Source organism: Cryptococcus neoformans (assembly GCF_000091045.1).
Source record: "Cryptococcus neoformans var. neoformans JEC21 chromosome 3 sequence".
Lineage (NCBI taxonomy): Eukaryota > Fungi > Basidiomycota > Tremellomycetes > Tremellales > Cryptococcaceae > Cryptococcus > Cryptococcus deneoformans.
Window position 1 is genome coordinate 1,488,701 of NC_006685.1, and position 16,077 is coordinate 1,504,777.

At 48.5% G+C, this 16,077-nt stretch overlaps 8 protein-coding genes and 1 pseudogene across 10 annotated transcripts in view; 4 read left to right on the plus strand and 5 right to left on the minus strand.

Annotated features, from left to right (window-relative positions):
• CNC04920 (hypothetical protein) overlaps window positions 1-199 on the minus strand; it is a 1,111-nt gene extending 912 nt beyond the window's left edge. For both annotated transcript variants that reach the window (XM_024658448.1, XM_569777.2), the window contains exon 1: window positions 1-199. This exon is cut by the window's left edge and continues 61 nt beyond it. In XM_024658448.1, the coding sequence (XP_024514305.1) occupies window positions 1-145 (145 nt within the window). In that variant the 5' untranslated portion in view covers window positions 146-199.
• Window positions 200-369: 170 nt separating this feature from the next.
• Window positions 370-2,246, minus strand: CNC04930 (cytoplasm protein, putative). The gene is made up of 6 exons (XM_569779.1): window positions 1,991-2,246; window positions 1,825-1,925; window positions 1,383-1,776; window positions 1,253-1,330; window positions 653-1,038; window positions 370-601 (listed from the first exon to the last, which is right to left on the minus strand). Exons 1-6 carry the CDS (start codon window positions 2,228-2,230, stop codon window positions 436-438), a joined length of 1,365 nt encoding a protein of 454 aa, XP_569779.1. The 5' UTR covers window positions 2,231-2,246; the 3' UTR covers window positions 370-435.
• A 298-nt stretch (window positions 2,247-2,544) lies between these two features.
• CNC04940 (cytidine deaminase, putative) lies at window positions 2,545-3,822 on the plus strand. The gene is made up of 7 exons (XM_024656834.1): window positions 2,545-2,807; window positions 2,867-2,903; window positions 2,970-3,040; window positions 3,093-3,136; window positions 3,198-3,238; window positions 3,295-3,752; window positions 3,795-3,822. Exons 1-6 carry the CDS (start codon window positions 2,741-2,743, stop codon window positions 3,527-3,529), a joined length of 495 nt encoding a protein of 164 aa, XP_024512473.1. The 5' UTR covers window positions 2,545-2,740; the 3' UTR covers window positions 3,530-3,752; window positions 3,795-3,822.
• Window positions 3,239-6,985, minus strand: CNC04945 (hypothetical protein). Of its 2 annotated transcripts, none has more exons than XM_024658449.1 (6): window positions 6,785-6,985; window positions 6,098-6,734; window positions 5,132-6,049; window positions 3,734-5,072; window positions 3,587-3,679; window positions 3,239-3,524 (listed from the first exon to the last, which is right to left on the minus strand). In XM_024658449.1, the coding sequence occupies exons 2-4, from the start codon at window positions 6,677-6,679 to the stop codon at window positions 4,020-4,022; spliced, it is 2,553 nt and encodes an 850-aa protein (XP_024514306.1). In that variant the 5' UTR covers window positions 6,680-6,734; window positions 6,785-6,985; the 3' UTR covers window positions 3,239-3,524; window positions 3,587-3,679; window positions 3,734-4,019. The 2 variants fall into 2 exon arrangements, with proteins under 2 accessions (XP_024514306.1, XP_024514307.1); XM_024658450.1 differs by having other exon boundaries at window positions 6,098-6,684; window positions 6,785-6,928.
• Window positions 6,986-7,051: 66 nt separating this feature from the next.
• On the plus strand, window positions 7,052-9,391 carry CNC04950 (annotated as a pseudogene).
• Window positions 9,392-9,446: 55 nt separating this feature from the next.
• CNC04960 (small GTPase, putative) lies at window positions 9,447-11,475 on the plus strand. The gene is made up of 10 exons (XM_569785.2): window positions 9,447-9,734; window positions 9,904-10,024; window positions 10,169-10,200; window positions 10,260-10,405; window positions 10,460-10,553; window positions 10,621-10,645; window positions 10,709-10,818; window positions 10,872-10,907; window positions 10,965-11,034; window positions 11,097-11,475. Exons 2-10 carry the CDS (start codon window positions 10,000-10,002, stop codon window positions 11,153-11,155), a joined length of 597 nt encoding a protein of 198 aa, XP_569785.1. The 5' UTR covers window positions 9,447-9,734; window positions 9,904-9,999; the 3' UTR covers window positions 11,156-11,475.
• CNC04970 (hypothetical protein) lies at window positions 11,220-12,482 on the minus strand. The gene is made up of 6 exons (XM_024656835.1): window positions 12,338-12,482; window positions 12,173-12,287; window positions 12,002-12,101; window positions 11,811-11,937; window positions 11,577-11,746; window positions 11,220-11,502 (listed from the first exon to the last, which is right to left on the minus strand). The coding sequence occupies exons 1-5, from the start codon at window positions 12,455-12,457 to the stop codon at window positions 11,636-11,638; spliced, it is 573 nt and encodes a 190-aa protein (XP_024512582.1). The 5' UTR covers window positions 12,458-12,482; the 3' UTR covers window positions 11,220-11,502; window positions 11,577-11,635.
• Window positions 12,483-12,589: 107 nt separating this feature from the next.
• On the plus strand, window positions 12,590-14,791 carry CNC04980 (capsular associated protein). The gene is made up of 9 exons (XM_569787.2): window positions 12,590-12,722; window positions 12,761-12,832; window positions 12,882-13,136; window positions 13,195-13,414; window positions 13,459-13,638; window positions 13,694-14,248; window positions 14,318-14,425; window positions 14,490-14,594; window positions 14,666-14,791. The coding sequence occupies exons 1-9, from the start codon at window positions 12,662-12,664 to the stop codon at window positions 14,676-14,678; spliced, it is 1,569 nt and encodes a 522-aa protein (XP_569787.1). The 5' UTR covers window positions 12,590-12,661; the 3' UTR covers window positions 14,679-14,791.
• Window positions 14,792-14,820: 29 nt separating this feature from the next.
• On the minus strand, window positions 14,821-15,819 carry CNC04990 (proteasome subunit beta type 2, putative). Its single transcript, XM_569789.2, has 4 exons — window positions 15,731-15,819; window positions 15,493-15,676; window positions 15,091-15,392; window positions 14,821-15,034 (listed from the first exon to the last, which is right to left on the minus strand). The coding sequence occupies exons 1-4, from the start codon at window positions 15,753-15,755 to the stop codon at window positions 14,871-14,873; spliced, it is 675 nt and encodes a 224-aa protein (XP_569789.1). The 5' UTR covers window positions 15,756-15,819; the 3' UTR covers window positions 14,821-14,870.
• Between the last annotated feature and the right edge of the window lie 258 nt (window positions 15,820-16,077).

A 16,077-nucleotide genomic window follows, 5' to 3' on the forward strand; every position in this document is an offset into this window, starting at 1 on the left:
TGGTAGATGAAAGCTCGACTTCAACTTGATCAGACCATCGAAGAACAGGAGGGATGTCGGAGAAAGAAGAAGGTGTACTGGAAGTGAGTTGGGCATGGTCCTCCGGGGAGATAGAAGTCGGGGGAGCGCTTATGGGAGAAAGCATAACTTATATAGGGCTTTAATAGGTGCGCAATCTATAGTTCGTCTGAAGAGTGAGCTGCAGGAGCATAACGAACGAAGCGTTCGTTCGTGAGGAAGGAAATACATAAGAAATGCGTATTACGTAATTTACTTTGGTGCTTCTTTCGTTCGGCGCTCTATCATGTACTCACTCTTGCCGTGCTCTCTGGAAAATTAACGGTTAACCAAGTGTAGCCAATATCATAGCGAGTCATACAATCTTCATTTCTTCATTATACATATGATACTGCTACACATTATGCATTCTCTACTCTAAGCACCAGACTTCCAGTAACAGATGTCACCGTCGACGATCTCGTAAGGCTTACCTTGCTGCCTCAGCTTACCAGCAGCCTTGACAGCCGCTTCAGTGCCGTATTCCTTCAAGTCATCGTAAGACATAATTTCACCACAAACAAATTTGTTCTCGAAGTCGGAGCTGTTGACAGCAATGAGCTTTTACCCCGTAAGTCTGACAGGAGTTACTTACTGAATGACACCAGCGGCTTGGGGGGCCTTGATACCCTTTCGAACGGTCCATGCCCGGACCTCGTCAGGACCGCAAGTGAAATATCGGATCAAATCAAGACTGGAGTAACCAGAAGTTGTGATCTTCCCCAAAGCACTGGGATTCTTGGGACCCAAGCCCAATGCTTCACCCTCAGCAGCCTTTTCCTCATCAGACATGGAGACAAGTCGCTCTTCAAGGGCAACTGAAAAAGGAATGAGAGCATCTCCGGGGTTGTTCTCGTCAATCCAAGCCTTGATCTTGGGAAGCCACTTGTTCTTCTTGCGGATAAAGTCTCGCTCAGAGAGATTCACAAGATAGGTGATGGGCTTGGATGTAAGAAGAGTAAGACCGTTGATTACCTCAACCTGACAACAACAGCTGTTAGCACGTGCTGGGAAGCCATACAAATAGATATAATGAAGATAGAAAAGAGTCAGGAAAAGATATTCTCTCATTTGTTTATTGGGCGTTACTCCTCATCGATGAGCTGGGTTTAAAGAGCTTTAGGCTCTGTTTCATCACGCAAAGGGGAAAAGTGGATGAAAGAAGGGATGAACGGAAAATATGAACATGACTTACTTCCTTACTAGTCCAGGTACCTTTTCGAACATCTTTATTCTCGTCGACCAAGGTGTGCAAGATCTTCTCAACAGTCGCCTACATTAAAGAGTCAGCTGTGTTGCTCTGAAAGCGTTGAAAACACTGTTACCATTTCCTCCTTTCTGGCCTTGTCAGCGAGACTGACGCTACCCAAGTTCTTGCTAGATTTCTTCAACCTATCCAATTCCTTCTCTACCCATTCAATGTCCTTCAACCTTAACTCGGTACTGATGATTTGCATGTCACGAAGAGGATCAACGTCACCCTCGACGTGAATAACTTCGGCATCATCAAATGCTCTGACCACCTGGAAAATACCATCGACGGCTCGGACGTGGGACAAGAAGGCATTACCAAGACCTGCACCGGTTGAGGCACCAGCGGTCAAACCAGCAATATCAATACAAGTGAGGAAGGCAGGAACCTTGCTTGCAGGCTTGTAAACAGAGCAAAGCCAGTCAAATCGCTCGTCAGGGACGGGAATACGGGCCTCTTCAGGATCGCTGGAATCAGTTAGCTGAAGCAGTTTGGTGTCAGAATCCAACACCTACATGGTAGCATAAGGGAAATTGGCGGCTTTACCCAGATCTGTTTGGGAAAGAGTGTTAAAGAAAGAGGACTTGCCGACGTTGGGCAAACCGACAATACCGACCTGAGTAAGAGCCGATCAGTATTTTGTTTCCAATTTAATCACTCAACCACATAATATGAATTCACCTTCAAGTTGTTACCAGGTCGGCCAAGCCTGATTTTCTTTTCCTCGACGACCTTCTTCTTGGGGGCCATCTTTTTTAACTTTGCGCAAGGAGCGAAAGATGTAGAGAAAGGTTTAAGGGGAACTTGTGGGAACGAAGTAAGAGTTACTGGCTTGAGAGAGAATACAACAGCGGTCGAGGCGTTGAATAAAAGCGACGATCTTGTTGGTCCGAGTGATGTTACAAGGAGGCGAGATGACATGCACCTCTTTTCGGATGTAGTTGGGAATATTTCAAGAGCCAAAAGTGAAAAGATAGAATCTGCTGCTGCTGGCAGAAGCGAACTTTCGAGTGATAAAAATGACGTGGATATTTCTCATTTTTCGAAATATCCTGTATTTTATCTGCTGCCCCATATAATAAAATGAACCCGTGTAGGCAGTATTCGAGCCTCGCTTAATGATTACGTAATCTCATCCGTGGACTTGCAGACAACTCCGTCCTTCTCGTCCGCCTGCCATTCATTTATTTGCTAGCTGCACACATGTCGCGTCTGTCCGTCCGCGTTTGAGTTCCGAGGAGAGAAGAGCCAATGTCCGTCGAGGGGCTTGTGTCGAGCCTACTGTTCTTCTTCTTCCTCCTTGATGACTCACAAGAACTCGACGACGCTATATAAGTCATTACTGACTGTCTTCCTTATCCTTCCCACTTGACTTCTTTGTCTTATAATATAATCATCTACTGTCTTAACTTGAGATACAGTTCGTTTACGATGTCCATACAGTCCCTTGATCTTTCCTCCGAAGTTCTTGATAAGCTTTTCAGTACAGCGGTAATCTGTCAGTTTATATTTACTGAACTGAAGTTTAAGGAAATGTAGCTAACATTTCTCCTACAGATCGTGACAGAGCTTATGCCCCGTACTCCAAGTTCAGGCAAGTATATATTCGATGGCCGTGCCAGCCGTTGTAATCGGACAAGTGCTAAGAACGTTGTCATAGGGTCGGTGCTGCTCTTTTGGGTGCTGATGGACGGTTTTATGGTGGCTGTAACGTCGAGAATGCATCATATGGTAAGATATCCCGTATTTTTATGACAAGCAACTTCTAACTCCTCTTGGCCAGGCGCTGGTATCTGTGCAGAGCGCACTGCAGTTGTGAAGGCAGTCGTGGGTATTGTATCTACTCAATATCTCACAGGTCCAAGAATTACTGACATGTCAGTGGAAGAGTGAAAGTCAACAAAGCTTTCTTGCAGTCGCTGTGGTGTCGTATGTTTTATGCATTTTAAATATGATGAAACGATTATTTATCAACTTACGTTTAGCGATATTCCCTCCCCATCCTGTTCACCCTGCGGCATCTGTCGTCAGTTCCTTCGGGAATTTGTTTCACTTGATACTCCCATCTTCTATGTATCCGGAGAATACCCGGTCAACGCGTCCCCATCATTCCTGGCCGATATAAACGGAAAGGAGGCAAAGAAATACATCCTGCAAACGACAATGGGCGAGATATTGCCCCATTCATTTGGGCCTGATCATTTGCTAATGAGGACTTGATTGGGGTTCGAGTGTTGTAAATGGTACGATGCAGACTTATGACGACAAGAAACTTACTGAGAGATGATTCAAAATGCGGAGAAACTGTATATATATATATACATTTATAGGTGGAGCACAATGCATTGCCAGGCTAGAGCCTGAACATTCCTGACAACTAAAGGCTCTATCACTTCCCTCGCAAAGAGAAGATTTTAGACCTACAAGCGTAAATGTGTACACCGTACGTCTTTTTATTTCACCAAGTATTCGCCTGATTCCTCAGTAATCTCCAACCTATCCATACAACTCCTATTTCTCTCCCGATCTTGTCATGAAATTCGTGATATGTCGTCAAAGTCGTTATCCGTAAGTTCGTAAAGTATTGGCAAGCATTATGATACAATCGGGCCCCGCGAATATATGCACCAGCCTAATCAACGCTCCCATCGATGGTAGATTGAATGGATTAAGATCATGAATATGCGCAGAGTAAATGCGTCGATCCTACCTATTGATTCTCGGCTTGGCGCAGTGGGAAAGAAGGCTGAGGTGTCTGACTTCGGGAAGATGACTGGGGTGGCAAAGAGAAATCAGAGACAGGAAGATAGTCGAACAAAGCTTGGGGCTGTTGTAGCAAGTCCTGGGAATGTGGCTGAGTTTGAGGTTGGCCTATTTGGGGCTGGTCGAGCACCTGGGGAGGCGGCCCACCAAAGACCCCAGAATAGAACAGAGGGTCTGCAAGGCCTTCTTCGGCAGAGTAATTCCCTTGACCTTGGCCCCTCGCATCTAAGGGGGTAGGTGGCGTGAAGGGTACCCCTTGTGCGCTTTTCAAACCGGAGGATCTGGGGCCACTAGGCGTGCGATAATGACCTGGGAAAGATCGGTGTCGCTCGAGTTGACTTGAAGAAGAGTGGTTGTCCGCACCTGAAATATTGCTCCCTGCTACCACATTGCATCGGGGATGAGTCATGGAAGCAGCATGTGACATGCCCACAGAAATGAGTTCCGACTGGTCCGTCGACAACAGCGGGCTGTCGGGGAGGTTCGTACCCCTAGTTTCAGAGACTATTTGATCCCACACATCACCAGATGACACTTCATTGACTTGCGCACGACTGAAAATCGTGTAAGACCTTGAGCCAGTAGGATCCGTGGCAGAACGATAGTGTTGAGATTTCAAAGACATGAGATTCTCCAAGACCGGAAAGGCACCATGCCCAGTTGAAGGAGTGTGAATACTGGATGTGATAGGAGATCCGGCGTCGTCTTTCGAAGCCAAAAGACTTTTGGCCGATTGAGTAGTAGGTGTTTCTGGTTGCCAACGGACCGTACTGGGCCTCGTGATGACAGAAAGAGCAGATAGAGACCGTTGCCGGCCATGACTTTGAGTCGCTAGCGGAGATTCGAATGGTGCGGGAAAGCTCAATGGAAGCGTGGCAGGAGCTTCTATATCTTGCTGGGTAGCATTTCCGGATGCGGGGGCCAAGAAAGATGGGGGGATCCGCGATGGAGAATATGTAGTTGAACCCACTGATTGATTCCCGACGCTAGACCCAGGTCCCTTTCAGTCGAATGTCAGCCGCGTCCGACTGTTGCTGTAAAGTCTTAGATCAAACTCACTATATTGCCTGACTCGGAGTTATCCAAACTGATCTTGCTCATCCCTCTCTCTAAAGCCCATTTATCATAAAATGTAGCTAGTCCCTCCTTCATACTTTCGATCTCCACATCGCCTAGTCCAAGGCGCTCCTTGGACTGCTTAACATCGGGCAACTCAGACCGGCACATGGAAAGAATAATAGTCGAAGCAAAATCACTAGCCTCTACTGAAGCAGGTGATAATTGGAGATCATGAGCAGGGACAGCTGTGCTTCTCTGGCGATACTCATCTGGTAATGTTGGGACCGGGGGAGGTGTAGGAGAACGAGAGGGCGCGGTCTTATTTGTTTCCCCAACCAACATAAAGCCATCAGATTGGGTTCTATGTGGTTTTGGCCGCTCCTTCTTCAGCTGTTCGATAAAATCCAACCCTGCACCGAAGATGTTATCGATACGTTGTCTAAACAACTCTGGCTTGGGCTCTGATTTGCGCCGCTTGTAAGGAGGACTGGGGCTTGCCGTTTTATCGCCCTGGAGCACAGGCAGGCCAGTAGTAGAAGAAACCTTCAGCGTGTTACTGTTAGTAGGAATGCTACCGGACGAAGCACGTGCAATACGTGAACGACGATTTGCGTTACCTGTGAGCTCCGATCCAGGGTTATAACCACCGACCGTCATACCATCGATGCTGTAACCAGTACCGGGAGTAGAAATGGCTGGAGAAAAAAGAGTGTTTGGAGAAGATTCACCGGACACGGACGCTGAGCCGGCAGATAGGGTCAATGGATGGGTGGGCGAGATTGAAAAATATGTGCCGGTGGTTAAAGAAGAGTAACTAGATGATTTAGGGGAGGGCATGTTGATATTCAAATTGTTAGAGGCATTGGATGAAATATGCGTAGGAGTGCCCTTCGTACAATTCATTGCAGCAGCAGCGGCCTGAACGGATTAGCACAGGAAATATATGATAGACACAAACTTGCTTACCTCCCGAGCTTTCTTGTCTCTTTCTCGCTTCCTTCGCTGTCTCTCTCTTCCCTTCTCTCTCATCCTAGCTTGCTTTTCTGCCATAATCTCCGCTTGCCTTATCTCCGCCTGCCTTTCTAATTCGCTTAAACTATCTTTTCTTGCTTTTAGGTCTGGCGACCTCGGGCGGCTCCTCGAGCCAGATGCTATTGGCGCCAGAGTGGACAAGGGTTCTATGCTCATTTCAAGAGTACCACTGCCTCTCGCGACGGGCGATGGCAGAAGCCCCGTCTGCCATGTGGGACTCGGCATAAACATGCTTTCGACAGATGCGCTCGCATTTGTGTCACTACCTCTAAACTTCCTTCCTTTTGTCGGTGTGGGTTGCGTGACTTGAAAGCTTGGTAATCGGGAGCTTTCCCCAGGTGATGAAGGATGGGTTGCTTGGTGCTGCGGTAAATGCATAAAAGGTCGGGGTTGTGCATGCACATGTGCAGTGAGTTGTGAAGGCATGTACGTGATCGAGGGATGGTCTTGTTGAGACACGCTCTGTTCCGTGCCACGCATATTAGGGGGTGGTGGATAGTATTCTATGGGAAACATAGCGACTGCGACGATACAATTTGATAGTGAGCGACCTTTCGCAAGGGTAAGATGACTTTGATATATCATGCGATGAGAAGTGTACCGTGTATGAATAGAAGAGTACTCACCCTCTCGTTCCGGCCCCTGCTCATGCGTCGTCGACTGATGGTACGTTGTGATATGCCCTGCCTACTTTGCGCCCCAAGATCGCCCGGGCAAGAGATGTACTGAAATTGGGAAAATGCGGCCGGCGTCTTTGAAAACCGTACTGGTAGGGGATCTTCGATCTCTCATACGCCACGCGCACGACGCGACTTTTTCGGCCCTGACCGCGCCGAGCCTCTTTATTTATTTTTTGATTTTAACTACGTACACTATCGCAGTACCGTGGGCGCTTTTAAAGCAAGACACAGCAAATATAAGTCGGTCACTGATGGAGACGAGGTGACGGCTGCGAATCTCTTACAGCACTGAAGGGTGGGTGTGAGAGACGGAGTCGAGAAGGGAAGAATTGGGCGGGACGACAGGCGTCGATCCCGAAATTCAGGTGAGTCTCAACCCGCGGTTTTTAGTCTCACCGATAAACCGATAATAAACGAGCAAGTAGGAACGAATTAAAGCGCCATATTCATCAATCATGTCCTCTATTTCTACATAATGGCAGCCGTTCCCTGGCACGAGCGGTAATTCGTGAGCATGATCGGCACCCCATTTTTTACGGCGAGACCCCGTGGAAAGAACAACGCTTGGTATGTAACGACGAACAACAGCGGCACTGAGAAAGAAAGGAATAATTAATGCATGAATGTTAGCAAGACAGTACTAGAACGACGTGATGATATAAATAATAGGTAAATGTAACATTGGTTGTATTTATTTCGCTATCGTATACCCAAAGGTATAGCGCGCTACTCGATTGTCGAAAGGGCCATGTATATCAGGAAATTGTTAAGAGAAAGATTGGTTCGTTCGACAATGAATGCCCCTGGAAACTGTTGGGTGTCAAATAATGCTTGTTGTTGAAAGCAGCAGAAGCAGTGATGACTTATTATTGCTATCTGGTGAGTGTAACAACAGTTGAACCAGCAAATATAAATAATACTTACTTGCTTGTTGGCTGCTTCTTCCGATGGTCCCGAGATGATAAGAGGACTTGCGCCTGGTCCATCATTTCCGCTCAAGCCATCTTTTGTTGGGTTATATCACTTCGAGCGGGACGGACTAAGGCTCTTGCTGCCAGCTCTTCTATGCCAAACTTCGAAAAGAATTTGAGAAGAATCAACATCATATTATGATTGTATCTACCGACGACAGCAGTCTTCCTCCACTTCATACGTTCTAATTAATACTTGACAACAAACGTTTTGTGATTGTGGCTTACACACACTGGTACGTGTACTGGGTGTGCCTATATGATGCCCTGTAGGTAAGTACCGTTTCGGAGGAATCGGAACTTGAATCCCTAACAACAGAAGTCTTCTTCCAAATTTTAATTTTGAATCTCCCAGTTCAACTGCGGCGAGAAGCAAGCAGCAAAATGCCTCGTTAACTTGTCGTACGTCAATGGCGGACATTTTTCAAGCTCGAAACTTAGAAGAAGCATAAGATCGTCCCCATGAAACCGGTCAAAGGTTGGGGCTGCTCTCATTGCCCCTTAGCTGATTTCGAAATCATACGTAAACTCCTCGATTGATGTATGAAATGAGCGATCGATGTTATCCGACATGTTGCTCCGTCATGGTTGCCATCTAATCGCAGTATTATCCAGTGCCCCAACTTGCGCAGAAGGACAATCGTCGAAAATTCAGCAGTTGCTCACTACCTGCCATACAGACCAGTGCAGCGATATCGATATAGGCATTCGGATGCTGGGGCTAAGCCGGCGCCTCCATATATGAAGGTCCGTCTGTCGGTTTTCTTCCCTGTCATGTGGTGGCACGCCATATGATGGGTAGCAAATAGCGAATGTGGCGGATAGTGCAACAAACTATATTCTACGCTACGTAATTTAAGGCATCAGCCAAAACAAATTCAGAGTCGTCAGTCCGTCTTAGTACTAAGACGGAGATGAGAGAATAATGCTTCTTGTTATGCGTAGGGTGTAACTTATATGGTATGTCGGTCTTCTTATTATGGCACTTCTTCCCATTTGGCAGTTATGTCTCTGCCTCTGGCCTATTGATTCTTCAGCTTTAATAGATGCTTAATCTACCATTATCGAAAGTCGTGACAATACGCCGCTCGCACTATCATTTGCCATATGCTGATTGACCGACATAATGATGTAAATGTACGTACCAGTACTAATAATAATACAGATGGGCAAGTGTTGATTTGTAAAAGTTCCGGTGCACAAATGCATCAGATGTCGGATGCAGTATGGTCCTAGATTGCTGCCGGTCTAGCACCATTATGTTATTAGTGGAAGGTCAATAATGATTTTCAGAAATTTGTAGTATATATATATATCATCGTTGTTGGTGGTGGTGAGTGCCGAACGATTCAAGGTGTCGTCGACCATTACCAGAGGCCTTCACGCAGAAGACTGCGAACTTCAGATGAGTTTGTAGAACCATCGAATCGTTAATATATGTCCTCCTCTCTCCTCCCACCTCCGGGCCTTCCACCATTACTATGCTTGGTTAGTGCGTGGTGTCGCCAGTAGGAAGGGAAAAAAAAAGACAAAAGGGACGTGAAGTAGTGGTATCACGTGACCAGCCGTTATTCTTTGTGACGTTATGTTTCGAGATGCGCACAGGCGTTGAATGAAATCGCGCTATGAGCTTTGGCAGCAGCACTGTCCCTATCCGTGTGTGTGCGTGCGACGAAACTATATCTCTCAACCACCGCTTCTTTCTTGCTGCTTTACAGTCCCTATTGAGCCCGGCCCCTGCCTCCCTGCTGCCACCGCACCCTCCTGGCCTCCACCTGCTAAGCCACTTAGTCCTCCACCGCCAGGACCGCCGTCAATAAATCCCGGACCAGTGTTCCACAAAGGCACTTCGCCGCTTGCCACCTTTACTACCAGAGCGTGCATCCTAGAGCCTAGTGTACGTTCCCGCTTGCTCATCTCGTGAGTCCAGCTCGGCAGTTCAACGGCTGCTTCATGCCCGAGTCCTTCCAACCCTACTCATTTACCACACTTTCGTCGCGTCCTTTCTTCCGCCGGCGAACGCTGCCGCTTGGGAAGCTGTATCCTTGTCCGCCACACATGTGTACTTGCTCACTGCGTTTCCTTCTAGGTCTTATTCTATTACACTCATAATCGTATCTCGTTCAGTATCATCTCTTTTCTAGATCGTCTTGATTTTGCTTGGCGGACTTGGTAACAAAGCATAATGGCTACTACTAGAAACATCAAGTGTGAGTCCATGCGTATAATAAAGCGCTATTCTGTGCTCACTACTTGTCATTGTCCTTCCTTTCATCTTGACACTTCAATTCGCCATATATGCCGCCCATAAATCTGACTGCCCATTTTATTGCATGACGCTTGTGATACATCAGGTGTTGTCGTTGGCGACGGTGCCGTTGGAAAGGTGCGCGTTGCCGATTGTTCTCATGTCTAGATCTCATTTTGCTAATGTTCTGGCCATAGACATGTCTTCTTATCAGTTACACAACCAATGCTTTCCCGGGAGAATATGTCCCAACAGTTTTTGACAACTACTCGAGCCAGGTGATTGTAGATGGTATGACGGTATCTTTGGGACTGTGGGATACAGCCGGTCAAGAAGATTACGAGTAAGCCACTGCCGTCTAGACATGGTGGCATCATCTGATTGCCGCATCCAATAGCCGTCTTCGACCTTTATCCTACCCGCAGACTGATGTCTTCCTTCTCTGCTTTTCCGTCGTCTCCCCTGCTTCCTTTGAAAACGTCCGAACCAAAGTGAGACAAATTCATAATGACTGATCGATGTGAGATGAACGGGACCACTGACACGCGTGGTTATTAGTGGTATCCTGAAATTCAGCACCATTGTGAGTCGCTATGGTAGCATCCGAAAACTTTACCACTAATCTCAGGTTTGAAAAAAAAAAAAGCACCAGGAACTCCTATCATCCTTGTCGGTACCAAGCTCGATTTGAGAGACGACCCTATGCAGATTGAAAAACTGAGGGAACGAAGGCAAGCGCCCATTGGATATTCTCAAGTGAGTGGGATCGAAAAGAGGTTTGTGACTAAGATCTGACGAGGCGAGGATAGGGCTCATCTATGGCGAATGACATCAAGGCTGCCAAGGTGAGTAAACGCAGTCTAGGGGGGACAGAGCTGGATGCTAATGCAGTAATCGCTCAGTACCTCGAATGCTCGGCTTTGACGCAGAAGAACCTCAAGTCTGTTTTTGACGAGGCTATCCGGACGGTCCGTGAGTGCTATTCATTTTGTCGGCTCCGACTGGGAGGATCTGCAGCTCACAAAGCATTACAGTCAACCCTAATCGACGAGCGGGCAAGGCGAAGAAGAGCAGCGGATGTCTTGTCATGTAAAACGGCAAACCATTTTAATTGTCTCTGGCCTTTTTTTTGGCGTATGTTATGGAACGACAGGGATCTGAACACTGCATTCGACGTCTTTCTCGAATCTCTTTTCTTGCCTTTTCAATAGTATCTGTACTACCAGCTTTCTTTCTTACTCTCAAGAACTGTTCTTCTGAGCCCTTCTCGATACTAAATTCAAGCTATAAGTGGGTTGAATCTTTTACCCTGGCGTGATTTTCCTTTGGCTCCTTTTCTTGTCTTCTTTTTTCATTTTTGTGTGATATGATAATGATAGGATGAACTATGTGATGGAATGCATTTGATCTGGTATTATGCGGAGATAAATAATCATACAACTGCGACAGCCAAGAAGGCGATTAACATTGTCCTACTTGAGGATTGAATTTGAATATGAAAGGAGAAGACATACCAAATACACATGGAATTAGCCAGGCCATCAAGCTGCCCTGTCATTTTACGAAAGACACTTTATTCCTCGTCTTCTTCCTCTTCTGGAGGTCTGAGAGTTTGCATCAGACCCATCGCCCTCACCAGAAACGGTTTGAGTTCACACAGTTCCAAGGGAGTGAGATTGGTCACCTATACCGTATCTAGTCAAATGGCGTCGCAAGGCCACGGGGCACAGCGAGGAAAAGGGCATTACCTGGAGATAGTCGTTTTGCAAGACATCCTCGCTCTGCAGGCCCATCCTAATTTTTGCTTGCCTGACTTCTCGAATGTCTTTTAATAATGACCGGAGAAGAGTGGGTTGAGATAAATCGTCCGATGCGCTTAAAAACCAGTTCAACTCTTGTTGACTATTTTTCGGGGTGAGGGTATGGGCGATGGACTTACATGTCCAGCAAGACCTTGCTGATCTCCATAAACCGCCGCGGTAATCGCTCAAACCCTTCAGAATTCTCCTTTTCGTCTCTGAGGAATGCTTGTAATCTCTCTACGGGCCATTTGGACGCGGTTCGATCTGAATCAGCCGGCATTTTCGGTAACGATCGCGGCCGCACGTACCGGCAGAAAGCCATTCGGGCGGCACTATTCTGCATTTCCTCTTCTTCTTGAGGGACAGCCCGAGCCACAGCGGGACTCTAGAAGCTGAAGGCGGCCTGAATGGCCCATATATACCCTACGGCGACGGCGCGTCAGCATGTGCGGTGTGCGGATCCGCGGACTGACGCTGATGAGCCGGACCCGCGTCATGGAGAAGAGCGGGACGATGCTGATATGGTCGTGTTCTGCGAGGAAGGCGAGCTCGTCGGGGGTGAGCGCCGGGTGGAGCGTCTTGGGGAGGGCCATGGCGGCGTGCGGGGAAGAGGTGCGAGGATGCAAAGGCAGTCGACTGCGCCCTACGCGTCGCGGTAGCGCACTATTTGCTTCCGCGGGGGCGATCTCTTGTTCGGTTTCAGAATAGAGTTTTACCAGCGCCCCATCACCGCACTGCTGCTCGTCTTTCTCCTCCATCGTCCACCCCCACGTGGCACAGCAGCTAGTCCCCGAGCCATGCTCAGAGAAGCCAAGGTCGGACTCGACACCCCGTCTTCCGCCCCCCGCGCCTTTTCCGGTACGTCCCCGCCCCGCCTTCCACGCTTACCCCCGCAGGTGTGTCCCGCCGCATATGGCTCCTGGTCGCCGTCGTCCTAGGCATATTCACCTTCTCCCGTCTCCTCTTCCGTACGCCCCTCCCCCCCCGCCCGGCCCATCCCGCTGACTTGCCCTGTAGCCGCGCACGACCCCCTCTCGTCCCTCGGCGTAGGCCTCCTTACCTCAAAAGACTATCTCAACGCGTCCGCCACAGACCCCGCCCCATTCGAGTTCTGTCCCGTGTTTGGGCCCGGCGACGAGGTTGCCGCCAGGCGGGGGCAGTGGGGGCTGCTGAGAAGCAGACTGCACATGGGCAGCGGCGCCCGCGTGCAGAGAGTGGTCCAGAAGGCCATGGCCGGATTGCCCGTCACGATCAGTGTCCTGGGCGGCTCAGGTGCGTTTTCCAGCTGTGCCACGTGGTTTGTGCTGGCTGAGCTGACGCGGGCCCGTAGTGTCCGCATGCCACGGTGCTGGCAACGACCCGGTATCGCCCGGATGCTACCCAGCGCAGTTCTTTGACTGGTGGAACTCGGTTTTCCCGCACCCGTCCTCGGAACTTACAAACGGAGCCTCGCGACGTACCGACTCTGCCTACTTTGCGTACTGCTCCACCCACCACCTGCCTGATCAAACCGATCTCGTCATTCTCGAGTTTGATGCGTCTGACCCCAAGTGAGTACCTTTACGGCCTTTTGAGATCGAGCTGATAAAAGCAGCGACCCCGAGTGGCTCGCTCATTTCGAGCTGCTCGTCAGAAGCATCCTTGTGAGACCTGATCAGCCCGCTGTTATCGTTTTGGGACACTTTTCGCCTCAAATCCAGGCCCAAAATGGTTTTGCCGGTCCCGAGTTATTACATACCGTGGTGGCTCAGTTCTACGACGTCCCCCATATCAGGTCAGTTTCATATCTTTTGACAGCCGTGGCATTTCTGATGAAAGAGTGACAACAGCGCCAAGGGAGTCTTATATGGCGACTACCTCGCTGAACCCGAAGCAGCTCGAAACACCTTCTTCACCGACCCTATCCTCGCCAACCCTACCGGCCACGGAGTCATTGCCGATGTCCTCATTTCTTACATGCAGTCTCAAATATGTGCCGGATGGGCCGCCACTATGGGCCACGCATTCGATGTTCCTTATATGGGTGCACCCGCGCTCGAAGATAATCTCGCCGGTGCGGGCATTCAGAGTGAGGAAGACCTAGAGTCCGAGGGAGGTGGCTTGGCCGCCAAGTTGCGAGCAATCAAGGTGCCGCAGGCGATGCTCTCCGACCGTCCCAGTGATATCCTCAAGTTCCGAGAAGTTGCGCCTTTTTGTGTCTCTGCGAACGATTTGGTGAACCCTTTGCCCCCAAGCCACTTTTACGGCTCCGGATGGCATGCATACCACCCAAGTAAAGGAGCCTCAGACGACGAGAAGCATTACTGGTATTCTGATATTGGTGGTAGTAAGATGAGAGTGCCTGTGACGTTGAGCGCGGGCGATGTGGCTATTTACTATTTACAGTGAGTTGCCTGTCTGCGGCTAAAAAGAAAAAGAAAAAGGGAAAGAAAGAAAAGCTGACAGCAGAATAGGAGCCCGGCCGAGAATCCCTTGGGTCGAGCGGCTTGCTGGGTGGATGACAACTTTGCGAGCGCAGTAGAATTGAGCGGAGTATCTGATGTGCAGGAAGCCACGCCCACGTATGTATACCCCGCCATTCTTATGAAAACTCCTGGGCGCTAATCCCTAATCTGGGACGAATAGATTGACTTTGATCGACGAGAATGTCTCGACTGGATCGCACTACGTGGAATGTGTTCTGCTTGGTAAAGAAGGCGAAAAGACGGCACCTTTCAAGATGCTTGGAGTGTAAGTCCATCATCTTTTTTCTTCTTCTTTTTCGTCTTCGTGATGGGGGCAGAGCTAATCAACGACTGTAGCTTTGGGACCTAGAAAAACCCCTGCTTCCTTTCCCTCAGTTGACATTGATCGAGGAAGAGTTTTACGTCGTTCATTCCGCATGGTTTTTATAGAGTTTCTCGTTTTGGTGATGCAACAACAATTCAGTTTCCCACTTTGGGCTTAGGGATTAATGTGTTTCTTATAAAATACATCAACTACTTGCATTGCTCCATACACAACACCTTAGGCGGATATACCAACTTCTATGGGGGGATGAGGCGCTTCAACCTCGGTTTCTTGTGGGTGTTCCTGGATGTTGGCGATGGGGTCTGCTTGGGAAAGGTCAACCTTGTGGATACCGTTCTTGTCAATGAGGATGCAGTTAAAGTCGAACTTGATTGTGAGACCTGATAGGTACTTTAATAACTCGCAACAGACGGCCCCTCGGGTAATTTAGACTCACGCTTCTCCGTCTCGTCAATACACTTTCTCAACAAGTCGACACCCTCCTTCTTGTCCATATCCTCGTACCACCACTTATCCATCGTACTCAAACTAACATACACACCCATACCATGCGCAGCATAAGGGACAATCGCCTTGGTACCGAGATAATCGATCCAGTACAAGTGGGGTTTTGAGGTGGTGGTATCGAACCCACCAAGAAGGAGGTTAACAGCATAGGGGTGTCGGGATCGAATAGCTTCTGCAAGAGTACGTCGGACCCAAGCGGAGGCTGCTGGTGGAAGAAGCGGGAAATGGTTTCTGCCGAGTAACCCAAATCAGAAAAACAAAAAAATCAACTCTGTCCAGTTCTTCCAAGATAACTCTTGAGGTTACATATAACACGGGCGCAGGGACTTACCGGATGTTGTACAGTCGCATATTCCTCTCGATATACTCGGCAAAATTGTTTGTATCTCCGGGTTCACCGCTAAAAGCCATGGCGAGGTGGGGGCCCAAGGTCTTGAGCTTGTTCTCGTCAGACTTCATACGGACGATGGATCGTCCCGCGCCCATGTCTGAGGCGAGGATGACATAGTCTTTGCCTATGATAGGGAAATATCAGCATTAGATACCGTTTGTGCCGTAGCCACACTTACCAGTAATACCGAATGAGCACTCCATGATGAGTTTGTAAAGGGGAAAGAAAAGAGAATATAGATGGAGGAGACACAGTTACCCATCGATACACGCACTCGAGACAAACGTGAGTGACGAGCTTGCGCGTTCAGCGATAGTTAATAAGTTACGTAATGTAAAGTCGAATTGGCCTCAAAACGGCAATGACCGCTCAGTAGGTGGGTGGAGGTTGCCATACGTACTGCACTACTACCTACTGTTATACATATGAGCTCAGAATGGGTGGATCCAGGCTGATGAGAAAGCAGAAAGTGTAGGAAGATTCATTTGGGGCTCGTGTTCAAGTGCGTTACCGGGTAAGACAGAA

What these genes read in the sequence shown, in the direction of transcription:
- CNC04930 (XM_569779.1), bottom strand. Translation starts at nt 2,230, where the DNA reads ATGTCATCTCGCCTCCTTGTAACATCACTCGGACCAACAAGATCGTCG. An exon ending in GACCTGGTAACAACTTGAAG is followed by an intron (nt 1,926 to 1,990) that starts GTGAATTCATAT and finishes GCTCTTACTCAG; the next exon opens with GTCGGTATTGTCGGTTTGCC. An exon ending in AGGCCAGAAAGGAGGAAATG is followed by an intron (nt 1,331 to 1,382) that starts GTAACAGTGTTT and finishes TCTTTAATGTAG; the next exon opens with GCGACTGTTGAGAAGATCTT.
- CNC04940 (XM_024656834.1), top strand. Translation starts at nt 2,741, where the DNA reads ATGTCCATACAGTCCCTTGATCTTTCCTCCGAAGTTCTTGATAAGCTT. An exon ending in GCCCCGTACTCCAAGTTCAG is followed by an intron (nt 2,904 to 2,969) that starts GCAAGTATATAT and finishes ACGTTGTCATAG; the next exon opens with GGTCGGTGCTGCTCTTTTGG. An exon ending in CTTGCAGTCGCTGTGGTGTC is followed by an intron (nt 3,239 to 3,294) that starts GTATGTTTTATG and finishes ACTTACGTTTAG; the next exon opens with CGATATTCCCTCCCCATCCT.
- CNC04945 (XM_024658449.1), bottom strand. Translation starts at nt 6,679, where the DNA reads ATGTTTCCCATAGAATACTATCCACCACCCCCTAATATGCGTGGCACG. An exon ending in GAGACAAGAAAGCTCGGGAG is followed by an intron (nt 6,050 to 6,097) that starts GTAAGCAAGTTT and finishes TAATCCGTTCAG; the next exon opens with GCCGCTGCTGCTGCAATGAA. An exon ending in ACTCCGAGTCAGGCAATATA is followed by an intron (nt 5,073 to 5,131) that starts GTGAGTTTGATC and finishes TTCGACTGAAAG; the next exon opens with GGACCTGGGTCTAGCGTCGG.
- CNC04960 (XM_569785.2), top strand. Translation starts at nt 10,000, where the DNA reads ATGGCTACTACTAGAAACATCAAGT. An exon ending in CGCCCATTGGATATTCTCAA is followed by an intron (nt 10,819 to 10,871) that starts GTGAGTGGGATC and finishes AGGCGAGGATAG; the next exon opens with GGCTCATCTATGGCGAATGA. An exon ending in ATGACATCAAGGCTGCCAAG is followed by an intron (nt 10,908 to 10,964) that starts GTGAGTAAACGC and finishes GTAATCGCTCAG; the next exon opens with TACCTCGAATGCTCGGCTTT.
- CNC04970 (XM_024656835.1), bottom strand. Translation starts at nt 12,457, where the DNA reads ATGGCCCTCCCCAAGACGCTCCACCCGGCGCTCACCCCCGACGAGCTC. An exon ending in AGCAAGGTCTTGCTGGACAT is followed by an intron (nt 11,938 to 12,001) that starts GTAAGTCCATCG and finishes CTGGTTTTTAAG; the next exon opens with CGCATCGGACGATTTATCTC. An exon ending in TGCAAAACGACTATCTCCAG is followed by an intron (nt 11,747 to 11,810) that starts GTAATGCCCTTT and finishes GATACGGTATAG; the next exon opens with GTGACCAATCTCACTCCCTT.
- CNC04980 (XM_569787.2), top strand. Translation starts at nt 12,662, where the DNA reads ATGCTCAGAGAAGCCAAGGTCGGACTCGACACCCCGTCTTCCGCCCCC. An exon ending in CTTCTCCCGTCTCCTCTTCC is followed by an intron (nt 12,833 to 12,881) that starts GTACGCCCCTCC and finishes CTTGCCCTGTAG; the next exon opens with CCGCGCACGACCCCCTCTCG. An exon ending in GTGGCTATTTACTATTTACA is followed by an intron (nt 14,249 to 14,317) that starts GTGAGTTGCCTG and finishes ACAGCAGAATAG; the next exon opens with GAGCCCGGCCGAGAATCCCT.
- CNC04990 (XM_569789.2), bottom strand. Translation starts at nt 15,755, where the DNA reads ATGGAGTGCTCATTCGGTATTACTG. An exon ending in ATGCGACTGTACAACATCCG is followed by an intron (nt 15,393 to 15,492) that starts GTAAGTCCCTGC and finishes GTTACTCGGCAG; the next exon opens with AAACCATTTCCCGCTTCTTC. An exon ending in TATTGACGAGACGGAGAAGC is followed by an intron (nt 15,035 to 15,090) that starts GTGAGTCTAAAT and finishes AGTACCTATCAG; the next exon opens with GTCTCACAATCAAGTTCGAC.